General features: G+C 46.6%; 1 protein-coding gene across 3 annotated transcripts in view; it reads left to right on the forward strand.

The window, feature by feature from the left end:
• The window catches only part of ELP1 (elongator acetyltransferase complex subunit 1), a 2,667,893-nt gene that overhangs the window by 399,238 nt on the left and 2,245,645 nt on the right, over positions 1-23,010 (forward strand). For all 3 annotated transcript variants that reach the window (XM_069630608.1, XM_069630606.1, XM_069630607.1), the window contains exon 6: positions 14,322-14,407. In XM_069630608.1, coding sequence (XP_069486709.1) covers positions 14,322-14,407 — 86 coding nt within the window. The remainder of the gene's footprint in view (positions 1-14,321; positions 14,408-23,010) is intronic.

Here is a 23,010-nt window from a genome sequence, read left to right on the forward strand (position 1 = left end):
TATACTGGCATGAGATAGAGGTCTTGAATGTACGCCTACACATTTGCTGCCAAAGGCTATCTCCAATCTCCACACCCAGGTCTCTCTCCCATCGTGATCTGAGTCCCCTGGTAGTCCCCACCTTGGGTTCCAGGAGTGCCCCATAGAGGCGTGAGATAAGGCCTTTCATGTTTGCATGCATATCAAGTACCTTCTCCACCGGGGTATGTTTCTTCTATTTTTCAGACATGAAAATCCTCTTGAGCCTGAGATATAACAATACTGACAAACTACCTATTTCCAATGCCTGCTCCAGCTTTTGAATGGTTATGAATTCCCCGTTTTGCACCAGTTGGCCCACCCTAGTGAGAGACGCCTCAAACCAGGACTGATCTCGCTCGACCTCTGGTATGTCATCTCTGACCGGTGGTGCCCAAATATGACTCATTGGGGAGGGCCGGGTGGTGATTCCCTGCCCCATTCTCCCCATAGCCATAACTTCCCATTGTACCCTCAGAATCGGGTGGCCTCTGATGCGTCTCAGGAGGTGGTTCCTAGGGACCCAGAGCTATTCTCCTATAGTTGCCCAGGAGCAGGTGTTGGTTTTCCAGAAAGACCCACTGTTTGTCCGGATCTTCCCTCAAGTGCGGGACCGTTGCTCTCAGTTGTGCCGCCCTGTAGTATGTCATCAAGTCCGGCAGGCCCACTCCCACCTATCCTTCGGCAGAATTAGTGTCTCATAGCCCACCCTGGGCTTCTGGCCTTGCCAGAGAAACCTTGTAATGCGTTGCCTGGCCTCTTTCAGGTGCTCTGGTTGGGAGCATCGGGAGAAGGTTCATCTTTATCACGTTTAATCTCCCCATCCATGACAGTTGCCCCTTCCCCCATGTCTCAATTTCGGAAAATAACCTTTCAAACAGGGGTAGGTAGTTGGCCTGACTCAGGTACTGATGCGGACGGACTAGGTTAATCCCAAGGTATCTCACCCCTTTCAACTGGATCAGCAACTCCAGGGGCTCTAATTCCTCTATCTTTCTGGCTGAAACTGAAGCAAATGGGAAGACCACTGACTTGCCAATGTTCACCTTGAACCCTGAGTACCTCCCAAACTCCCTGATCACCTCCATGTCCGCAGGAATGGACTGGGCGGGGTGTTTCAAGTGAAGCATCACATCATCTGCATAGAGTCCAAGTTTAAATTCCCTATCCCCTACCTTAATGCCCTCCACCTGTGGGGACCTCCTGAGATATTCCGCCAGTATTTCCATGGTCATTCCAAAGCGCAGGAGCGATAGTGGGCACCCCTGTCTCGTGCCCCTCTGTAAAGGGAATGCCCGGGACAGTCGCCCATTAACTGTGACCCTGGCCGTGGGTCCTTCATATAAGGCCTGGATGCCCTGTTGAATCCCCAGTCAAAGCCACATTTCGTGAGGACCCCATTGAGAAAACCCCAGTCCACCCGGTCAAAGGCCTTCTCTGCGTCTATGGCCACCAGTACCGGATTCCCCTCCTCCCCTGCAGCTGTTTTCATAAGGCAGAGTGTTTTACGCGGGGTGTCAGCTCCCTTCCTGCCTTGGATAAAACCCACTTGATCAGAGTGGATGAGTCTAGGCATAATGCTTTCCATTCTTGTGGCCAATATTCTTGTGAAAATGTTTGCATCCACATTGAGTAGGGAGATGGGTCGATAGGACTTACTGTCTGCAGGGTCTTTGGGAAGGCACTAATCACTATCATCCCAAAGACAGACAAACGAGGGGGGGGGCATGATGCCAGTGAATAGGCTGGCTAGATGTCGCACCAGGGGGCCTGCGAAGGTCTTATAGAACCCTGCCATGTAGCCATCCTCCCCAGGTGCTTTCCGCAGCTTTACACCCGAGATCGCACTCAACACCTCCTCTTGTGTGATTGGCTTATCTAGTTCGAGGCTCTCCCCGGACCTGAATCTCAGGAGTGGACCTCCTGCATGATACTTTCCCAGCATATCTTCATCAAAGCCCCCTTCTTTTCCATATAGTCTTTCATAGAACGCTACAAATCCCCCTGATACTGCCCCTGCTTCTGTGAACCTCCGACCCCCTTCTCCAAGGATCCCGGATACCCACCTCTCCACTCTTTGGCCTCTGAGTTTTGCAGCCAGTAGAGTGTCTGCTTTGTCCCCCTTCTCGTAGTACTTTTGTTTCCGATATTGTGGGCTAGCAAGTACTCTTCCCATCTCTAAGTCCTTCAGTTCCTGGCGCTTACCTCTAGCCACCCTGAGATCTTCCTCTCTCCTCCCAACCTGCTTATCCTCTACCTTTTCTAAGAGACCGATTTCTCCTCTGAGGTTTCTGGACAACAGGGTCCTAAGCCTTTTCTTGGCTGCCCCTTCCATAATGAGGCCCCTCCATGTTGCTTTCGCGGCATCCCATACCATTCCCCTTTCAACATCCCCTGTGCCATTAATTTGGAAAAATTCTTCGATGGCCTCCCTCATCTCATCCGCAAAGACGGTGTCTCTGAGGAGGAGGTTGTTGCATCGCCAAAGGGATTCCTTAGGTTTCAAACCAGACAGGACCACTTCAATCTCTACCAGGTCGTGGTCCGACCAGCTGATCGGGAAATGTTCGCAGGTACCCACCCTGTCGACATACTGTTGTTCCATGAAAAGGTAGTCTATTCTTGTTCTGGAACCACGGACCGATGAATAGAATGTTTAAACCTGCACTGTTGGGTTGGAATCCTTCCAGACATCAACTAGACCCTGGCTCCACATGTAGTCGGTGAACTCCCCCTCTGTTCCCTACCGGGATATGCCTGCCCCTGTGATCCATTTCCCTGTCTGCCCACATGTTGAAGTCTCCCCCCACCCCCATGATGAGGACGCCCTCCGATCTGTCCATGATCTCTCCCATGACTTCTCTCAAGAACTGCATTTGGCCAGCGTTTGGGCAGTAAATGGATACTATTGTTACTGTAGTATTCTCTATGAATTCAGAGACCACGAGAAAATGATTTTGAAAGGGTAACCCCATCTATAGCATATGCCTTTCTGCTGTAGCCATATCATTAGGGAGGTTGCATGAGTCAGCGTCTCATGATAATACCTGGTGCCAAGTCCTAAAAAAGTTTGAGGGAGGCTCATCTGAAAGTTATCCCTTCTTCGGATATTGCATTTTAGAGTATTAGTTCCTTGGATCGAAAATAGTGCAGTCTTTGCAGAACATCCAGAGTGAGACCTTTTTGATGTTGACATTTCGTAAACATCGGTTGACTCGATCTAACTTTGTGTCGACCTCTGGGGTCTCCCCAATTATTGAGGCAAACAAGGCTGCAGTGTATTCGGAATCCAAGTTGGGAATCTCCTTGGGGATCCCCCAAAGCCTGATATTTCGCAATGAGCGTTTTTCTCCATGTTCGGTTTTCTCTTCTATGTACTGAACGCTGATATTCTTCCAGTTCCAATAGTCTCTGTTCCAGGGTGTCTTGATTCAGAGAATGGTCACAGAAGGCCGTCTGTAGCTCACCCATCCTTTTTTTCTCGAATTTACGGGACTCCATCCATGAATGAAGCCATGTGGAAATTGTGCTTCAATGCTTCCAGGCGACCGGTATATGTCTGTGTTTGTGTCCAGGTCTGTGTCCTCTTCAGAGGATGCTAGCCTCAGCTATTGGGAGAGACTGCAGAGCTTGTGCACCAGCCGTTATGCGCTGCAGAAGGTCCTTAATTGAGGAGTAGGCTTTCCCTTTCTTTGACTTGGGGTGATCTGTGATGGATGGTCCGGGTTCCTGTTTCTGCATGGGGAGTATCCGTTCTAGGTGCCAGCTAATTGCATGAGAGGAATCTTTATAGGAAATGCAAGATGCACCAACCCCATTTCTCCAGCTTCTTCACGATAAGCCACCTGCGGGTGTAGAGCAGTCGGGTTGTTTGAATATGGCATCTGAGGGACTATCACTGCAGTGCGCTCGGCTTACCTTGTGTCCTTTCCCCAAGTGTGACATCTGTCACGTCATTTCGTATGCCTTGGGGGAGGTGTGGGGGGGAGAACAGCTGAGCCCCCAACCCCGCCCCTGATTCTCCATGGCCTGAGTGTGCTCCTCTCTGTTGTAAAACTTGACAGAGGATTTTGCCAGAGGGAATGCCCCCCCCAGCCCCTGCTCCCCACCCTTCTCTGGTTCTTCTGTGGGGGGTGGAGGTGGAGTTAGTCTGGGCCTCTGCGCTCGGTGTTGGTCCTCCCACCCAGGCGCTGTGTTGCTTCGACTGCAGATGGGACCATTCCTGCGTTACCTTTGGGTGCAGTGGATTTGGATCGCGTCCCTGCGCTGTTGATCTTTGTGGGCCGCTATCTTGGTGTATCTCTGAGTACCCCGATTTAGGGGCCGCTGTAGCCCATATGTCTGCATATCTGGTTGTTGGTCCATAAGCAAGGTCTCCAATGGCTTGAATGTGCTCTTTGCTACTGCAAAGCTGCCTGAGGGTCTGCTCCTCCACCTTCTTTCTTTGCACCCTGCTCTGGGTCTTTGGTGGGGGAGGGCGGATGTAGGTTGGAGAAACCTCAGTGGGGTTTCTGGTCTTGGTGCTGGTCGTGCCCCTTGGGTACTGGGGAACTTCTACTTCAATCTGGACCGTTCCTGCATTAACTTCAGGGGAAGCAGAACCGAGTCTCACCTCCTCTCCACTGGACCCTATGGGTCGCCATCTTGTTGGATCCTCTCTTGTGTCCTGACTCCGAGGTCCCATCAGCCCGTTTGCCTTTAAAACAGTCTGATGCTCTGCAAACAGGCTACATTCAATAGCCTCATGTTCTCATTTGGTCGGACATCCTGTTTTTTCAGTTCGTTTGTCGATTGGTGTTGGGAATAATGTAGCTGTTTGCAGCTGAAAGGCAGAGGTCAGGAGTTTCACGTCTCGATTCAGCTGTGTCCGAGCCACGCCCCCTTTTCTGCCTTCTTATGACATGCAGGCTCTCCAGGGACCCCAGCTTGCCCTTGCCTGACTAATGCTGGCCTTACCCAACTGCATATTTCCTACCTTTGCTTGACAAGGTGGCATGCTTTGTTCTCAAGCTTTGCACTCGCCTTGTCTACCTTCTTGTGGCATGCAGGCCCTCCATGTGTCCCAGCTTACCTCTGGTTGACTATTCTGGCCCATCCTATCTACATATTTCTAGCACTAAGGACTTTAGAGGGTATATCGTTCTTTCATCGACGGGTGTCATTTCGATGGTTTTTTTTCCGAGTATGTTTTACCGAAAAAACTCATCGAAATATATGGGGGGGGGGTTGGAAAAACATATATAAGGGGCGGGGGGGGGGGGAGGTCCGGAATAGGTAACAAATAAAAACAATATGGATGGGGGGCTTGGGAGGGGGGAAATCCCCCCTCCCAAAAATAAAAAATTTTGTTAGTTTTTTCAGTAAAAAAATTCTCAGAAAACAACCCATCGAAATTACACCTGTCAATGAAATAACATAGAACCCTTTAGAAAAGTGGTGCAAGTGCGCAGTTAAGTTATATACCTGATGTGCAATTTTATATTACTTTTTGATGATAGGATAGTTTATTTATATAGCGCCTATACACAATGTGTATGCCTTACCTGTATGTTTTCCTAGGTTGCCTTACTAGTGTCTCAGTCAAGTACGTCCTGCCACTTCTCCTTGTGGATTAGCCAAAAGTGTCATGCCCCATTCAATATTTTATGCCTAGCTGATATTGCGACTTTTGTGGAAATTGCTTGTTGAATCAATGTCTTGAACACTATGAGCTTTTTAGCCATGAGATCTTTGCCTTTATGTAATGGCTGATAATTGTAAAGCCTCTCCGTTTTGCCCACACCATAATCTAACCTCCACTGCTTCAACAATTTCAGGAATAGATCCACTGTTTCTCTACACATCTGCCTGTTAGATAAATGTTTCTTGGGCTCTATTTCTAGGACGTAGATATATCAATCTACCTGGTTTCATTTTAATTATTTAATTCTCCAAGTGGTGTAATGGCCAGAACAGCCCAGGCAACCATCCAAGAGATAGGAGCTAGTTTAAAGGTGTAGTGAATCCATTTGATTTTCATACAAGAAGTGAAGAATCATATGATTAAATAACTATAAAAAAATACAGCAAGTTGTCTCATAGGACCATCAAATGTTCACATAAGTCAAAAAAGTAAGGCACACTTGCCTCAAGGAACACAATTAACCAAGCCCAAACCAAGTCCCAATGTTAAGTCTGAGGTCTCCTAGGAATCAATGGTGACCTATGGAAAAAGGCAATCTGTATACATGGCCCTCTAAGCGGTTTCCAAGAACAAATAAGACCTCCAAAAGGATGAAAGGACCCAACAGAGGCAAACTAGACTAATAATTTCACTCACCAGCGGTGAAGCTCGTGATTCAGTTCTAGATGAGCTAGCACAGCACAGGAGCCTTACAGCCATGGAACAGTGCAACGAAAGTCTCAAACCCAGATGAGGAAAGGGACCCCCAGTTGGAGAGTATGCTGTGTCATTACAGTGAAGAGCCTGTAGAGTGGAGCCCTTGCAGCAGCAGGGTATGTTTGGTTGACAATCGGATGGGCAATTTCAGCAAATTAATAACTTTACCAGGGAAGACTAGACCACTGACCCCAGCTGAGACCGATGGGACCTCCTGAAGATGTGCTTGTGAGGGAAAGAAAACTCAGTGGATTGAAAGCAAATTTCAGCAATAGGGATCACGGCCACAGGTCACAGTTTGAAGTGTAGCAGGGCACCTCACTGGTTGTGAAGGGTACCCAAACCCGCTACACGGGTCATTCGTCTTTGTGGATGCTTCACAATCAAATCTTAGCAGTTGACAAACTTCATGGTGCAGAGTATCGGCTCTTAAGCCACACCAGTTGCTAGAGGTTAATCTTAATACGCCATCCTCCGTACCTCACCCCATTTTCCTCCAGCCAACCAGTGCTGGCTACTACATACCAACTGTGATGGGAATTCTTCTGGGCAAACTTTGGAGATGTGGATTCTAGTAGAATCTCGGACCCCAAAACCCTGCAATCACTTGAAAGTAAATACATGCATTCCTAGGAGCTCCTCTCTGTTAACTTCATGAAAAGGTCCGACATAGTAATTCCCTGTCTCCACAGAATCACACTCGAGGGCAGCAAGGTAGAGTTGCCTCGATACTTTGCTTCATAACACTAAACACACATTTTGGGAGCCTCAATGAAGCATGGGTCTCTTGTGGGTCAATGTGGCCACTAGCTGGTAAGATAGCTCAGCAGGTTGAGCGCTCGCTGCTGCGATCTGAGTGTGATCTGCAGGTCGCAGGTTCGAATCCCGGCAAGGCCAACTCAGCCTTTCATCCTTCCGAGGTCGATAAATGAGTACCAATTTTGGTTGGGTGATATTGTATGTAAATATGTGCTCTGTAAAGCACTTTGGATTAAGGCGCTGTATAAATAACACATCATTATCATTATAATTGTGCAGGTATTGAATTAAAGTACATTGCCACTAACCAGAATAAATAAAACTGGCTGGGCGAGAATACTGATCATGGGATACTAAGGAGCACACCACCATGTGCCCCCTTAGTCTCCCATGATCAGTATTCTCGCCTCCATCTTTTGTGTGGGGGGGGCGTAATGGTCCCCAAAGGGCCACAAAAATACAAGAGTTGTGTCCCAGTGAGAGCTGGATGGAACTCACTGGGGAAAAATGGGGCATCATAAAAGGCAGGCAAAAAGAAGAGCAGACTTATCATTTGTATGCTTCATCCCCTCTCCTAGTGAGACCCCAGTACCCTTTGCTGGACTTTGGACCTTTTTCTTTCCATCATGAATGTGGGGAGCCTTCCCCCCCCCCCCCTCTCCATTCATTCTTATTTTCTCTGACATTTGGAACTGTTATCTGTGTTTTACCTTTTTATTTATGGAGTCTGCTTTCTTTAAAGGCACCTGTGTTTTAACTTTTTCAGCACATAGCTCCTTATGTGCAGTGTTGCTGGGAACCCTTTGAGTTTTCTTTTGTCAGGATAAGGAAAGAACCTCAAACTACTGTTCTTAAGGATAGAGGGATGTTCTTAAGGATAGAGGGATGTTCTTAAGGATAGAGGGATACTTTGTATCCTTCCTAAAACGTTGTACTATGAGAAATTAGCACACACCACCTTATATGGAGGGCTAAGGGAATACCTAACCCCCTTCTCTCTCCTCCTGGGACTTTTTAGTCAAATAGACAACCATATAGTTATGGCTGGTGGCAGTGGACGTGTTCTACCAACTATTATGCTATTTTGTACCGCAGACTGTATTCACAATCTTGGTTGTGGTTGTTTTTTGTTAGCCCTTCTACCATTCTGGGAGGGGTCGGGGGCCTGTGTGTGTTTTGCTTTTGGGTGGAACCCTTGGGTGTCCCCGCATAGGCTCCAGTGTGTCTGGCATGCAGGAAGCGGAGGGGAGGAGTTATTCACTCCCCCACCCCTTTGTCTGCTAGAGTGCCTGAAAGGAACCAGTTCACACTGGGGGGATTGTTGGCTGTCCTAATTGGACAACCAACCTCCCCTTTTCTGTAAAATGCTGAGAGAGTTTGTAGAGGAAGAGGGATGTGTGGGAAAACTGAATAAAAGGTGAGGTTCCTGAGGTGAAAGGCAAGTCGACCACTGGAACAGAAGAACCAAAGCTGAAGACGACCAGAGACACCTGCAGATGCTGCCAATCACTGTGAAGTGAACACTGCTGTCCTGACCCTGTTTTCTAATCGACAGAAGAGGACAACTCCTTCCCTTTGGTTGGTGGGGACAGCCAGCCCCCCCGACACAAACTACAAATTGAGCCATCTCCCAAGGTGCTGTGCTTTTCCAGAGATGCAGACTGCGAACCCAGTGCAACGTCATTGCAAGGCTGAATCCGTCCAGAACTTTGGTGAGCTCCAGTTGGACCTCCAGAGGTACGGTCCAACTTATCGAAGTCCCCTCAAGAGAGTGAAGGGCTTCAGAAGCGAAGAAAATCGACTGGGCAAATACTGTCCTTTGTTGGTGTTGAGAAAAAAGTGCCAAAACCGCAGACCGACCAATGAGACTAAAGAAATCTGTGCCAAGGGTCCTCTCTCTGGAGACTGCTGCTGAGACATCCCATTCAGAGTCCTACCTTTCGTCTCCGGACCTAGAATCAGGAGACCAGGTCTGTCGATGCTGTACAGAGGAGAATCCAGCTACGAGCATTTCTTCTAAACTAAGTTACTGTGGGGTGAAAGGTATAACTTACCTTGAACCAAGAAGTAGCTCCAGAGTGACTGGAGTTCGTAAAGAGGTGTCCAGGATGTCCACTCTACATCTGACCCAGGCTTGCCAGCCTGTGTCCCTTTAGGGAGTCTCTTGCAGGGTGTTATATTGCTATGTAACTTATCCTAGAGACAGAAAGTATCCTGAAGAACATTTGCTTAAGAAGTAGTTCTGCTTCTTAAGACTTTGGATCTACTCCTACACTGACTTTTTCGTATAGTTAGGGCTTGGACTTTAAAAGTATTAATTAGTCTGAAAAGTGTCTTAAGAACATTAAGCGCAGCTGCTGTGTGATTAACCAACCTTTTCCCTTCCTAAAAGACTTTATCTTATGTGGTTTTGCTAACTAAATACAATTACTGTAAATCTGTTAAGTAATGCGAGTGCACAGCAGTACAGATAATACGGTAGAACTGTCATTAGTGTCAAACTCAGTAACAATTGTAACCGTGAGCAACTACCAATGAAGCAATGGCCTTTGAAAAGTATTAAGAATTCCTGTGTGTGTTGGTTAGTGAATTAAGTATTTATCTACCTTACTTGTGTAAATATTGTATATTTTTAATATAACAGTTAAAGTGTAAGTGTTTCTTTGGACTATTGTATTTACTGGGTTCAGTGTGCTTACCTACAGTTCACATCTTCCTCCTATGATAAGCCTGACTGCTCTTCCATTCTACCAAGATTCTTTGGGTAGTACCGACTTCTACTAAGAGTTAGGGACCTGTATGCCAAGGGATAGGTTTATGAAGTCTTACCTCAAGTGGACTTTAGGAAACTCCCCCAACACAAACGAACGCAAAAGACGACTTTGTTCCTTGCAACTCTCCCCCCCTGCCCCCTTATACCCGTCTCCCCTTTCCCAAGTTTCAAAATACTTGTCTATCGGTGCCCTGGAGAATTTGCTATTAGGTCAATGTGGTGTGAAGGTTTAGTGGAAGGGCTTTGCAACCTGGCCCAACATCCAAAACCTTTAATGGTCGTTTATGGCAATATTGCTATTGCTATAGATGTTTGCTGCTCTTGGGATTTTCTAATGCTATGGCTAGGTCAGTATTTAATTACCTACTCTGGATTTCTTCATAAAGACCCAGTCTGGCAGGACTTGAGTCCACTCTGCCAACACTCTCTGTAGAACACAGTGGGCCTCATTACGAGTCCTGCAGTAGCTGTGCCGGTAAAACCAGCAGGCTGCCGCCGGACCCGTAGGGATTTACCGGCTCCGTACTTGCCTGAATTACCGGGGCATTACAGCCCTGGTGATCCGGTAAATCCGGAGCAGGCATTCTGTAAATCCCCATTCCCGTGGGGTCCAATAGGACTCAACGGGAATGGGGAAGTGGAAACACTGGCACCATTATGTAATGGTGCCGGTGTTTCCGCATCCGTCTGTGGCCATGTGGCGTTATGCCCGCCAGGTCAGACCTGGCGGGTGTACCACCAAACGGCCGCAGAACTCGTAGTTAGCCGGTTTGGGAAACTGTGCCGGTACGGTTTTACCGGCACTGTTATATCCGGACCGACTAACTTGTAATGAGGCCCAGTGTCTTTGTGCTCTCAAGGACGCTTGCCCCCCTCTGGGTTAATCGCATTGCCTCCGCTTGGCATCTGGAAATTCGGGTGGTTTCCAATAATGGTGCAAGGATACCAGTATAATAGCTTTGAGAGGGTAGTCCTATTCACAATGGAAATCTTATCAACCCACAAGGCAATGAGACCTTTCTAATTTGCCATATCTATGTGAATTGTGCAAAATAAGTGGCATTGAATAAGGTGGTTTTGGAGGGTGTTTTGAGTGTTCCTAGATATATTTAGTGAATACCACCCTCTGGCTCAACCAGGTGGATACATTTCCAGTTTCCAGAGTTGCCAGAAGAGCGGTCAAAAAGGTGTTTGGAAGGATTTAGGTTTCAGCACTGCTTCATTGCTTCCATTCTTCTGGTCTCTATTTTCCAGTGTTTAGGGACTCGTATATTGGTAATTAAGGCAGACCCAGTCCACCAAATCCAAGCAAATTCCAGCTAAGCTATGAATTTAGGCCTGAATCCAAAAAAATATATTGCTGCACTTTAACTCCAAGACAAGCAGACGCAGGGCCATACAAGTTGGTAAACCAGTTGGGGATATCATGCCACACTGATGGTGTAATGGCACATTGAAAACCTGGCTATTTATGGAAAATGCCAGTGTAGAGGAACTGAGGCGACAGTGTCCCAGTCCACCCTCACCCCCACCACTCACAGGGCACATGGGTATTAACATCATTTTCAATATTCCAATTCAAAGGAATGTATGCACTTTTTAAAAATTGTTTTGGAAACTATTTGCTCCTTGTTAGGCAGAAACCTGTGCAGTTCCCTCTCGGACCACTGCAAAAGATTTAAGACTACAGGTGTTTTGCAGTAAACCCACTTGGTAGCAGTCTGTACCACCCAGATTCACTTGGTAGCTGTGGCTGAGCAGTCAGACTTCCCTCAAGAAGAGTTAGGCAGTATACAGAGTATTCACAATAGGTCAGAAGAACACAGTAGAACAAGTAAATACTGACCAGAGCTTGGAGTAAAAGAGAGATAATTATTTATTTAAAAAAAAACCACATATAGAAAAACACACAGGCACTAATAGTAAGCAGTTCAAAAACATGGTCACTAAAAGATATACACTCCCTTAGAAGAATATTAGACAAGTCTTAAGTAAAGCCCCACTTATTTTCAGACAGCGGTGAGCGCTTAACGCAGATGGCACTCTAATAATTCGTTTTAAAAGGGAGAGAAGAGCAGAGTATAATTTGAAACCGATCCCAACACTTTCACAAGAAGAAAACAAGAGAGGAAGGCAAGTAAAACCGTGAAGTTAGTGTTCAGAAGGCCAGATCCACTTCAAGAGGATCAGAACGAAATGTGTCCAAGGTCACACGGTTGAAGTGCACAAGAGTCTTGCAAAGGTTCAAAAAGAGTTGGACCAAAAGAAAGGGACCAGTTAGAGGGTCAAGGCGGCCAGCCCAGTCCAGAAGGTTAAGGGGTTATTACTACCTTGTAGCAATCTTTAGAAAGGGAGGCCTGGCGGACACGGTACCTTAAAGTGGTGAGAATACTCCAGCGGGGGCAGTTGTTCCTGGCAGCGGATGCAAGTCGGTGCTTCGTCTGGGGGAAGAGAGGATCTCGTCGGGGAGGAAGACAGGAGTCCGTTGCACTGCCAGGGAAGAAACCAGCCGCGGAGTTCTCAGGTAAAAGGAGCGGTCCTTTTATTCGCGGTCCAGTTGGTAAGTGGCTATCCGGTTGCCGGGGTGCTTGGCACGGGCAATTCGACCACAAGACGTCCTGGGATGCAAAGAAAAGAAGGTAAACTGGTTGTGCCCACCAGTCAGGGGAAGAAGCCTCTCCAGCCGGGAGATCTTCTCTGTCGTCGGGAAGTGGTGAGTCGGTTCCGCAGGGCTCCACCGGTGGTGTCGTCGTGGTAGGTCGGCTTAGCTTTTCCCTCGTCAGATTCTCAGGTCCTGTGGCGACTTCTGAAGTTCCAGTCCCCAAAACCCTGCTTTTATACAGTACACCCCCATTCACTCAGCCTAGCTGTCAATCAAACATGCTAAGTGGTGAGCTTGCCGGCTCACCACTTGGGCCAATCACACAAGAGTGCGACTTGAGTTACCAAGGTAACTCAGTCCAGGGTGCCTAAACCCCCCTCCTACACCCCCTGTGGTACCCAGACAGAGTGGCACCACTTTTGGAGGCTTCTGTGGAGAAGCCCGCCAAAAAGTGGAACAAAGGGCTCGACTTGGTTTGGAGTCACAGAAGAGAACACAAACGCCATTTTAGAATCGAGTCCTGGCAAAAAATACCAACCGGCGAATTAATATTAAATAAATAAACCGGCGGTATGTTCGAGGCTATGAGAATTAAATAATTAAAGTTGGTAGCCTCGAGCAATGGGAAAATCCCATAGGGATATATTCGCGGTCGAATATAAATAGTATCCACTGCCATCAGCCAAAACTCGATCAGGGGGGACGGAGACGTGCCCCCTCGACTAACAGACCCCGGGGCAATCGAATTGCCCCGACCAGTACGTCCACAATATGATGGTTTGTACCAGTTTCTGTTAATAATTTGGGACTAGTAAAGCCAAAGATGACTTTACCCTGGGAGACAGTAGTTAGTCCCAGGGTATGGAGTCTATGGAGGGGTGTCACTATGATACCCCTGTGTCACTGAACGGAGGGTGCTGTGTAACACACATAGAAAAAACACGAGAGACCCTATGGAGTAAAGGACCACATAGCCCATAAAACACATTAACAGTCAAAGGATCACCATAAATCATGTCCAAGAGTGGGAGAAAAAGAGTCTCACTCTTCTCAGGAGAAAAAAACAACCTCCAGAAATCCAGCAAAGCTTCTGGGGGACTCACTAGGTTAGGAAAATCAGCCTAATGAGAGAATTCTCCCTAACACTCCTTTGGCTTAAATTCTTCTGACACATGCCAGTACCTGAGGAAACACAGGCCAATGCCTTTGAATTTTGCTCTGACAGTGCATAAAATAACTGAAAATAAGAAGCCAATAAGGGAGCAGCGTCCACCAAGCCAAATGGCTTCTAAAAATTCAAAAGGGGCACATTCCTGTACTTGAGGAATTGTAAAAGCACTTTTTTGTTCCCTTTAATTGGATTAATGTTCTAGTGAATCTTTCCATTATAAAGTACTGTGGGGTCTGTTCTTGTGGGGCTACCTTTGAAAAACTAATCTGAAGTAATGGATTGCTGGAATGAAGTCCAAAATGTCATTGGGCATATTTCCTCCTTCACCTTTGTTGCAGTGGAACAGTGTTGGGTTATTTGGTCATTGTGGGAATGGCACGCTATCTTTGCAGAAAATACACAAACATCACATGGAAATATGGTGATTGCCAGATGCTCATTTCTTAAACTCTGAGGTGGCCTTATAGCGCTGATGTCAGAATTTAATACTTGTCTAATTGTAAATTATAAAGTGTAATTAGGACTGTCTAGAAAGGTGTGATGGATGAGATTGAGCGTCTTTCGGGGTTTAAGCTCTGCTTAAGTTAAACATTATTTTAATGTCAATATTCCTTTGCAGGCAAATTCATCACTTTGGGATGGGGGAAGAAGGAAACCCAGTTCCATGGATCGGAAGGCAAACAAGCCGCTCAGCAGAAGCAAATGGTGAATCCAGCATTACTCCCTGTTTCTTGCAATTATACATTGAGTTTTTTTCTTCCAAATGGCCAAGATGGATTACCAGGGGTTTTCTTGCTTTCATTTTATTTAGTGGGTCAGATGGAACCTTCAAAAGGTGTTTTAATACTGATAGTTTGCACATTTAAAACTATTCCTCATAAAAGTAATAACCATGTATATGCCTAGATGTACTGTGTGCATTGTTTATGCAGAGATATCCACTTCACAGTATACTTTACACAAGTTCAACAATTAAGCAATCCCCTTTGCATAACAAAGACATTGTAAAATAAGTACTTTAAAATGTTCACACAAAGCAAGTATTTAGAAAAAACATAGTAAATGATAAGACCTAGATTCCACCTTACTCTGAGAAACGCAATGTAGTGGACTGTACCTATATGAGTCCTAGAAATGAGGGAAGAAAGGGGTTTGCCTTTTGAGTAGGTTTTGTATATTGTAAGCATGGCCAAACGGTACTGGACCTGTATACGTCCCGTGCACCCCTAGAAACAGATGATACTGCAAGTGGTTACTGTAGCACCATTATTTCCTATAGCACAAAGTGAACTAATGTGTTAAATTAAAATGAGTGGTACCTTCTAATATTTTGTTTCTGTCCTAGAAACTCCACGGCCTTGTGTGGCACTTGGTGGGCAGGGTCAGGGGTGTGGGGGGGTCGGGTTTAGATCACAGTAGGAATCAATGGGATAAATACTATAGGTCTGCTGCTTTAATAGGGAAAATTTGAGTATGGTCATCTTTTACACCAGAGGTGCAGCAGGATTCTGTATTTAGGTCCATCTAGCAGTAGTTGTGGGTCTAAGAGTGGAATTACTGAAACCCATAACCCAGGAAGATTCCAGACGAATGTCCAGCAAGGAAGACATCTGGAGAGAAGAACCACAAGGCAGAAAACTGCAGCAAGCAAGACCGCGACAGGAACACACAAGAAACTAGCATGGATCAGAGGTCAGCCCATGGGAGCAGAGTACAACCAGCAAGCAAGGAAGCGTTCCCATGGTGGAAGAAACGGATGAAGGTGAAACAAGATGTTCTATGATGGACCAGAGGTCAAGCAGCAGAAATCCAGGAAGACCAGGTGGGACCCACTACCTTAGGCACTTAACCCAAAATAATTTTTCCAGGTGTAGCAGCAACTGCGTATGTGGAAGTATTTAGAAAGGGTAGCCAATTCAACCAGCTAGGACAATGGCAAGGTGAAAAGGAAAAGTGCTGGATGGGTTTCCACCAGCAAGAACGTGCATGATCGACAGTACAAAGCAGCCCATGTTCCAGCAATCTTCAGGTAAGAATTGGGAGCGTATCTTTGGGTCTCCACCTATAACCCATACACTCAAGGCCACCAAACGCCCTCCATGCGGCACACACATGTTTTGGCTGCCAGCCAATCAGGCTCTTAAAAAAACAAACAAAAAATAAGCACAGAGGCACTCCGACAGTGGCTGTAGATTGAAAGCCTGGAGGACTTTAAAACAATCTACTGCAGTTTAAACTACAATCAAGGGACCTTTAGTTGCTCAAGTTGAGCCCACGTCTGGAAAACAGCAATTTTGGCTGGACTATGTCTTTTCACACAAACTAAGGAAGGGCCAACAACAAAAATGTCCTGTAATAATACTTTTAAAAAATTTTGTTTTAACCCAATGGCTACAATACACCTGCATTGGGCCAATATTTCAGTAGTTTTCATTTTTGGGTTCTTGCTTCCTAACTATACCTCTCCACGGTGTGGAACCCAAGTGCAATGTTTTAGCCATACCCAACATGTCACATTAATAACTGTCCTACCTTAGTACCATTCCCAAGATGCCTCGGAGCACATGGCCACGCCTTCCTTAGCTAAAGCTTATGTTTGCTTGTACGTGCTTCGTGGGCACGTTATTGGTAGTGTATTTAGCAGTTTGAACACGCTATTTAGAGACGCTTGGTTATTTTCATACTATTTGTACATTGATATTTTCACTTGTATGCCACGTTATGATGTGCTTTAACATTAAAATAGCTGGGGGGTGGCCGGCGTTTGAGCTTGATGAAGATGGGTGCTTCTTGCGGCTCTGATGCCAGCTCGCCAAACGATTAATCCTGCAGACTTGCAGTCTTGTTTTAGGCAGACAATTCCAGTCATGATTGTAAAGCAGCTTCCCTTAATATCCTGGGCCTGCAGTGAACTATGACCCCGCCATTGATGCTGTCCATGCTACTCTTCGTGCGGAGGACCCATCAGCAATGGGGGCCAGTGGTGACCTTGCTCTCGCAACACCACCTGTTTGGTCTACTGTTGAGTGCAATTGCTGGACTAAGGTTGAGTGGTGAAGGGAATGGGAGGCTGAAAGCAAAGATTTCGACGATTCTGCCTGATCAATACCTGTGCCCAGCCCTTCCTGCTTTCCAGTCATCCCGTGCTCTCTCTGGGGGATCTGGTGGGGAACTTGAGAGGATACAGCTTGTTGTGTGGGGTTGTGCCTGCCAGTGTAGAGAAGAATGTGTTTAAGGTAGCAACTGTTGGCTTGAGTCCTAGGTAGCAGTGCTGATTGCCCTGCTGGAGAATATTATGGGAAATGCAGTGGACCCGTTCATATTTGGCGCTAACATTGTGGCACTTGCAGGAAGGGTTTCTTTGGTCATTGTGAGGGTGTAGAAGTAGTAGACTGACAAGGAGGGGCCATTTTGTAGGCTATACACTTTTATTGTGTAACTCAAGAAAACCTAGCCCTCCCTACTTCAACGGGGCTTGCCCTTCCTCAACCTAAACTTTAGTGAACTGTCAGATTGTCCATCAAAAGTCCTCCATCAGAAACAACCTAATCTAACCCTAAAATTATGAACATAAATCTTTAAAGTTCAGTTCATGTTTCATTCATCAGTAGAATCGTTCCCTTCTACTGGCTGCTCCAGTCTTTTAGTAGAAGTAACTCCTTCAATGTCCTATCCTAAGGGACCAGGGGAATGTCTCTTCTCCTGGTCCTTCCATAAAGGTTTGCCACAGTGGTATTTAGGCACTCTTGCAGAAAACTTCGATTGAGTACTCTATATCTTTCTTGTATGACTATCTACTGGTTTCTATATCTTAATGAGGGGATTGTTTCCCAAAGTTCTCAGACTTTCCAATGACATTTGTTGGGCCACAGCGACAAGGGAGACAACTCGCGATGCCCTCTTTTTCAACCAAGGTATTTGGTGGTTCTCTGTGATGAGGGAGATGGCTCGCGTTCCACTCTGCTTGGGCAGCGGTATTGGGTGGATCAGTGCAACAAGGGAGATGTCTCGCAATACACTCATTCTGAGTTGGGCTCCACCCAGTTTTCCCGCCATTCCTGTTACCAGCGGTATCTTGTGGACACAGCTATGGTTCTTCATGGGGTTGGAGTTGCCTCTCCGCCTCCTCACTTCCTGAGCGGCTCTGTGGCAGGTTGGTGGTCTCAGTGTTGTTTCTGGATCTGATGGTCCACCTTTCTGCAGTCACGCCACCACCAAATAAGTCAGCTACCTGCCAAATCACAGGGCATTCCAGCAACGTCCTGTTCTTCTTGTCCCCCTTATGGAGAGACGTGACTTCCTCAACTGCAGCATTCCGAGTTCAAACTTCCCAGGTCTCGTTTGCCTACTTCTGGCATCTGCGGTGAGATCTTCTTAGTCCGTTCTTGCTTTCTACTGTTGACTTTGCCCTGGCGTAACCTCAACACCATCTTGGACATTCTCTTTGGCACTCTTCATGCCGCCAGTGAGCCACTTGTTACAATACTTGGCTGACTTTGCAGATGGTTATTCCATATTCTTCTCATGTTTGTCTTTGTCCCAGTATGTTTGACATTTGTCACAGTCATCGTTTTACAATAGCACATGGTTCCACTATCAATGGTGGGAGAAAAGGAAGACCATGACAGTAGGGGGTTTTTGTGGCAGAGTTTTAGGGAGGCTTTTCTCTAGGTGTATGTCCTTATCCTCAGGAGGGGAGTCCCTCCTTATCAGGTCCACCCACATATTACCACCCCTAGAGGGACTATTTGCGCCTTACCTCCCTAGTCTCATAGGAAGGGGCACCCCTGTGGGGAGAAGTGACGAGACCTGGTGAATAGCCACATAATACATACATTATTTAGCTTCCTTGGACAGTGTTGTAACCAATGTGTGGAGTATGATGCTGCAGTGTTATTATGCTTGGCCCTCACTCTGTCCCGTGTTTTGGGACCCCTTTGGGCTCTTCCTCACTGGCTATCTAGCACAATCTATGCACCGGTTTCCTGTTTTTTTTTTGTGGTGTCTGGTGGGAAGTTGATTCAGGAACTAGGGATGCCCTCTGAAAGATGAGGAATTACGATAGATCACCATCTCAGCTGTACTTTGATGATGGCTCATGATCAGGTATGCCGGAGTGTGCTGCGGGTCCTGAACCCAAGGGCTCTGGAGCGGTGCAAAGCCCCTTTGGCAGCAGCATAGATGAAGTAGATGTTTTCGGAACTCTAAACTGCCATTGAGTGGTTGGGTTAAAAATGAACTACCTTGTACAAGGTGGTCCTGCTGCAGGTCTGCCTAGATTAATATGGATTCTGATTAACAACTCCAGAGTCTAGGATTTTACAATTAGAGGACCACCAGAACACCATGATGCCGCTATTGCAGTGCCTGGAAGCCTCAGTCAAATCCATTCAGGCTACGCATGAAGACGTAGACGGGCAGTCACTGTTATGCCTTTCTGCGTCTTGATGGTGATGTCTGCAGACCTGCTGGATGTTATCAACCATCAACAGATATGACCCCAAGTCAACATCTCCTGGACTACAACTCCTATGATGCACCTGGAAAACCCAGATGCCTAATCCAGCAACTCTTTTGGACTCAGACTTGCACAAACAGGTTCCTTCATGAACAGTGGGAAAACGCCTTTCAGTGGACTGCAACACCCAAAATGCAACAGCAATTGCTGTGCTTTTGATTCTATAATAAAACTCCTGGCGTTTGTCAGCACTGACTCCCCTCCCAAAGTCCACTTCAGGTATTTCCATTAATCACATGTGTCTGCTTGTGTGCAGTCCAACCCTGCAGCCCCACCCGGCTCTCATCCCTGCTAGCACTGTTTATAAGCTGCCACGCCCTAATGGTTCCTGTTTGTGCATTGAGCTCTGAACCGTGTGTAACTAGGACCCATTTGGAATCCATCTGCTTTGCTGACCATTCTGCTTGTATATTTCCTGTTATGTATCCCTGCTCCTGTGTTGCCATGCAACAGTTTCCACAGCCCTGCCTTCCTGGCTCTGTCCTTCCCCCTCTGTCTGCTGCAAGTGTGTTTCCCCCCTTTCTTTGTGCAGATTTTCTGCATTTCCCAGCTCTTGCTTATTGTGTTGTGTCTGCAGCTTCCATCCTCTGTTACCTTCTTGCTGTAGCTTGCCTTGTTCCAGTCGCTTGCTGTAGCTTGCCGTGTTCCAGTCGCTTGCTGTAGCTTGCCGTGTTCCAGTTGCTTGCTGTAGATGGCCTTGTTCCAGTCCCTTGCTGTAGATGGCCTTGTTCCAGTCCCTTGCTGTAGATGGCCTTGTTCCAGTCCCTTGCTGTAGATGGCCTTGTTCCAGTCCCTTGCTGTAGATGGCCTTGTTTCAGGCTCTTGCTGTAGATGGCCTTGTTTCCGGTACCTTGCTGTAGATTACCTTGTCTTAATCTCAAACTACAGTTTCCTGCCTTTCTAGCTCCTGTTATGAATGCTTGTTTCCCCTTTGGGCTTTTAGTGTCTGGTAAAGTGTTCTATAGTTTCATCACCTGCGCCTCTTTGTATTCCTTTGTACAGAGACTGGCTCCTATGCCTACAAGGCAATCTCTGTCCCTTTGTCTTGTTTTACCTGTAGTCTATAATGTATTTCATGTAACAGTGGGTGATTCCTGTTCACAACAGAAGGCATCCACTGTGTTCCTTCCTCGTGGGATTGCAGGGTGACTTTCTGGTAACTTGCACAGAGGCATTGAGCTTCCATCTGTGGGCAGTCTTGTGTGTGACCTGTGTAAACCCCTACTGAGATTCCACATTTTGTGTCCAGTAAATGGTTCCCATCCCTACTTGTCTACTATTGTGGTCTGCCTTTTATTTTTGTTCAATTGTTTTTATTTACCTTGGCTGATCTTCACCCTCCTGCAGTATGCACTTGTCAGGCCCTTTACATTAGCAGTTCCCACATCTACACAGGGTGCCTTACAGTCACAGCATGCTGATATAAGAATAGTTTGGGTTGAGTGAATCTCTGGATACAGCCAACACAATTGCCTTTGTCTAATCCCCGCTTGTTGAGCTCTTTGAATAAATGATGGGTAGGGAGATTCTTGCAGAACCCTCTGGTGAGGGCTGTGCAGCATCTAAACTAATGGTAGAACAGTGTGTCACCCAAAAAGCAAGACCCGGCTCTCAAATCGTAGCTGTTGCAGAGTACTCCTGCTTAACTTCAAGTGGGAGGAAGAATAGCAAGGACATACAATAATCCCAATTGTCTCAACAAAAGAACACACCACACTTTTATAAAGAAAAATCTTCATTTTATTAATGGAGGCCATACATAAAATATTTGATAGGACAAATAAGTACTCTGTTTAATCATAATGCACATTTTGCAGCCAAGGGCTCAGTTTGGTCATCACATTTGCTAATGGGAAAGATTTCAGCTGTCGGACAAGGGCAAGAGGGGCCATCCTGCTACCAAGCTGCTGTTAACTGGCAGTCGAATCAGTCTGAGCAGATTGGGCGCTTCCAAGAAGAACCCCTGGTGCGACCCCAAGCTGAGAGTCACTGTTAGGCAAGATTGTATGCAGTACCCTTTGGGTGCACTACAACAACCCTGACCTCCTGGCAATAGGAAGCCAAACTTTGGTAGAAGTCTGTACTACACAGGTTGGTAGCGTGATTGAGCAGCCAGGCTCATCTCAAGAGGCGTCAATGTGAGCTGTAGGGGAGTTGCACAGAGATTCACAGTGACACGTATTCAAATAAACTCTTACACACAAGGTTTCTTGATTAAACAATTATTAGATTATTTAACGGTCAGTTTGAGTAAGCCTTCTTCAGAAGGGGCAATATAATAGTAACACACAAATATACTCCAAAATACAACCTCTTAATATTTCTAAATCAATAAGTACCCTTTTGGGATGACACACACACATTCCCTACACCCTCAGGTAACTTTAGTAACTAGGACGCTGTGGACATTAATATATCAATGTTTGACAAACTCTTAAGGCTGATTCTAAATGCAAAGAAAAGGGTTATTAGAACAGAGCAAGAGATCTCACAAATATTCTGAAAGCAGGCAAGTATTTTTGTAAACCCCCCAATGTAAAGTTAGTTAACTCCTCCCTTGGAGGAAGACCAAACACAATGTCAGAGGGAAGAAGAGTCATTCAGGGAGCCAGGTTAGGCCAAAGTCAATTGGACAAAAGTCTAGGTGAACTGAAGCACTTCTCAGTGGTAGGTAAAAGTCTTGCACAATGTTTTAGGAGTCTTTGTAGAAAAGAAGAAATCAAAGTATTGTCACAAGCTGTTTAGGCTTGTGGAGTGGAGAAGCTGTTAGCAACTCTAAAGAGCAACCAAGACAGGTCTTAACAGAGAACAAGTAAGGTTACAACAAGAGTTAAGTTCTCTTAGACCGTACAGTACCTTTGGTTAGAAGAAAAGGTCTTTGGCTGGCTTCTGTTCCTGTACGGCTCTGCAGATCCTTTGTTCCTGGGCCTCAGTCATGGGGACAAGAGGGAGGACATCTGGAGGACTCCTGCACTGCAACGGGACAATTGGTGACAGAAAAGGACCAACTTCTGTTCAGTGGCACTTTGCAGTTTCAGCCCCTTGTGTCTCAGCAAATAGCACCACCGCGGCCTCTTGGCTGCTGAGAGGGGCTTTCCTTGCATCTGTGGTCCAGCACTCTTTTGAGGTGGCTTAGGCTTGGTCAGTCCTGCTTCCTAGGAGTCTGGAGGATCTTCCTGGAGCTCTTGGCCAACTAAAAAGCAACGCACACGATCTGGTGTTCCTCTCCCTGGCTGTTCGGTTCCAGCAGTAACTGCAGTGGAAGTTTAACCAGCTCTGAGAGGATGTCCAGGTGGCTTGCTTTGGAGTTGATTGGTCCCACCAACGCAAGTGGAGATGTCGTCCTTACAGGGCTTCTCTAGCCGAAATAAATTTGGAGTTTCAGCACAGCAGCAGGGCTTCACAGGGCAAACCAGGAGTTGCAGCAAGTGTCCTCTTCAAGTTCTTTTTCGGATTCCTTCGTCCAGTGGTCGACTGTGTCTTCCAAAGCCTCGCCTTTTTTGCAGGTTTCTACCGTCCATACCAGCCTAACTGTCAGTCTCCCAACAGGGTGGCTGTCCTTGACGGACAGCCAGCCGGCCGGCCAATCCCTTAGTCTCCTAGGAGCATTCCTGTCTCCTAGGAGACTAAGCACAGGGAGTTTCGGGCACCTCCCTCGCTTCCTGCCTCTGCCAGACACCCTGGAGCCAGAGGCGGGCTTCACTTGTAAACCCCGCCAAAGGCAAAATGAACAAAGGGACCAAACCTGGTTTGGTGCGCAGAGTAAATGTCAAGAAGGACCTTTCCACAA

Source organism: Ambystoma mexicanum, chromosome 6q (genome assembly GCF_040938575.1).
Source record: "Ambystoma mexicanum isolate Mex_15411 chromosome 6q, UKY_AmexF1_1, whole genome shotgun sequence".
In the NCBI taxonomy this organism is placed as follows: domain Eukaryota; kingdom Metazoa; phylum Chordata; class Amphibia; order Caudata; family Ambystomatidae; genus Ambystoma; species Ambystoma mexicanum.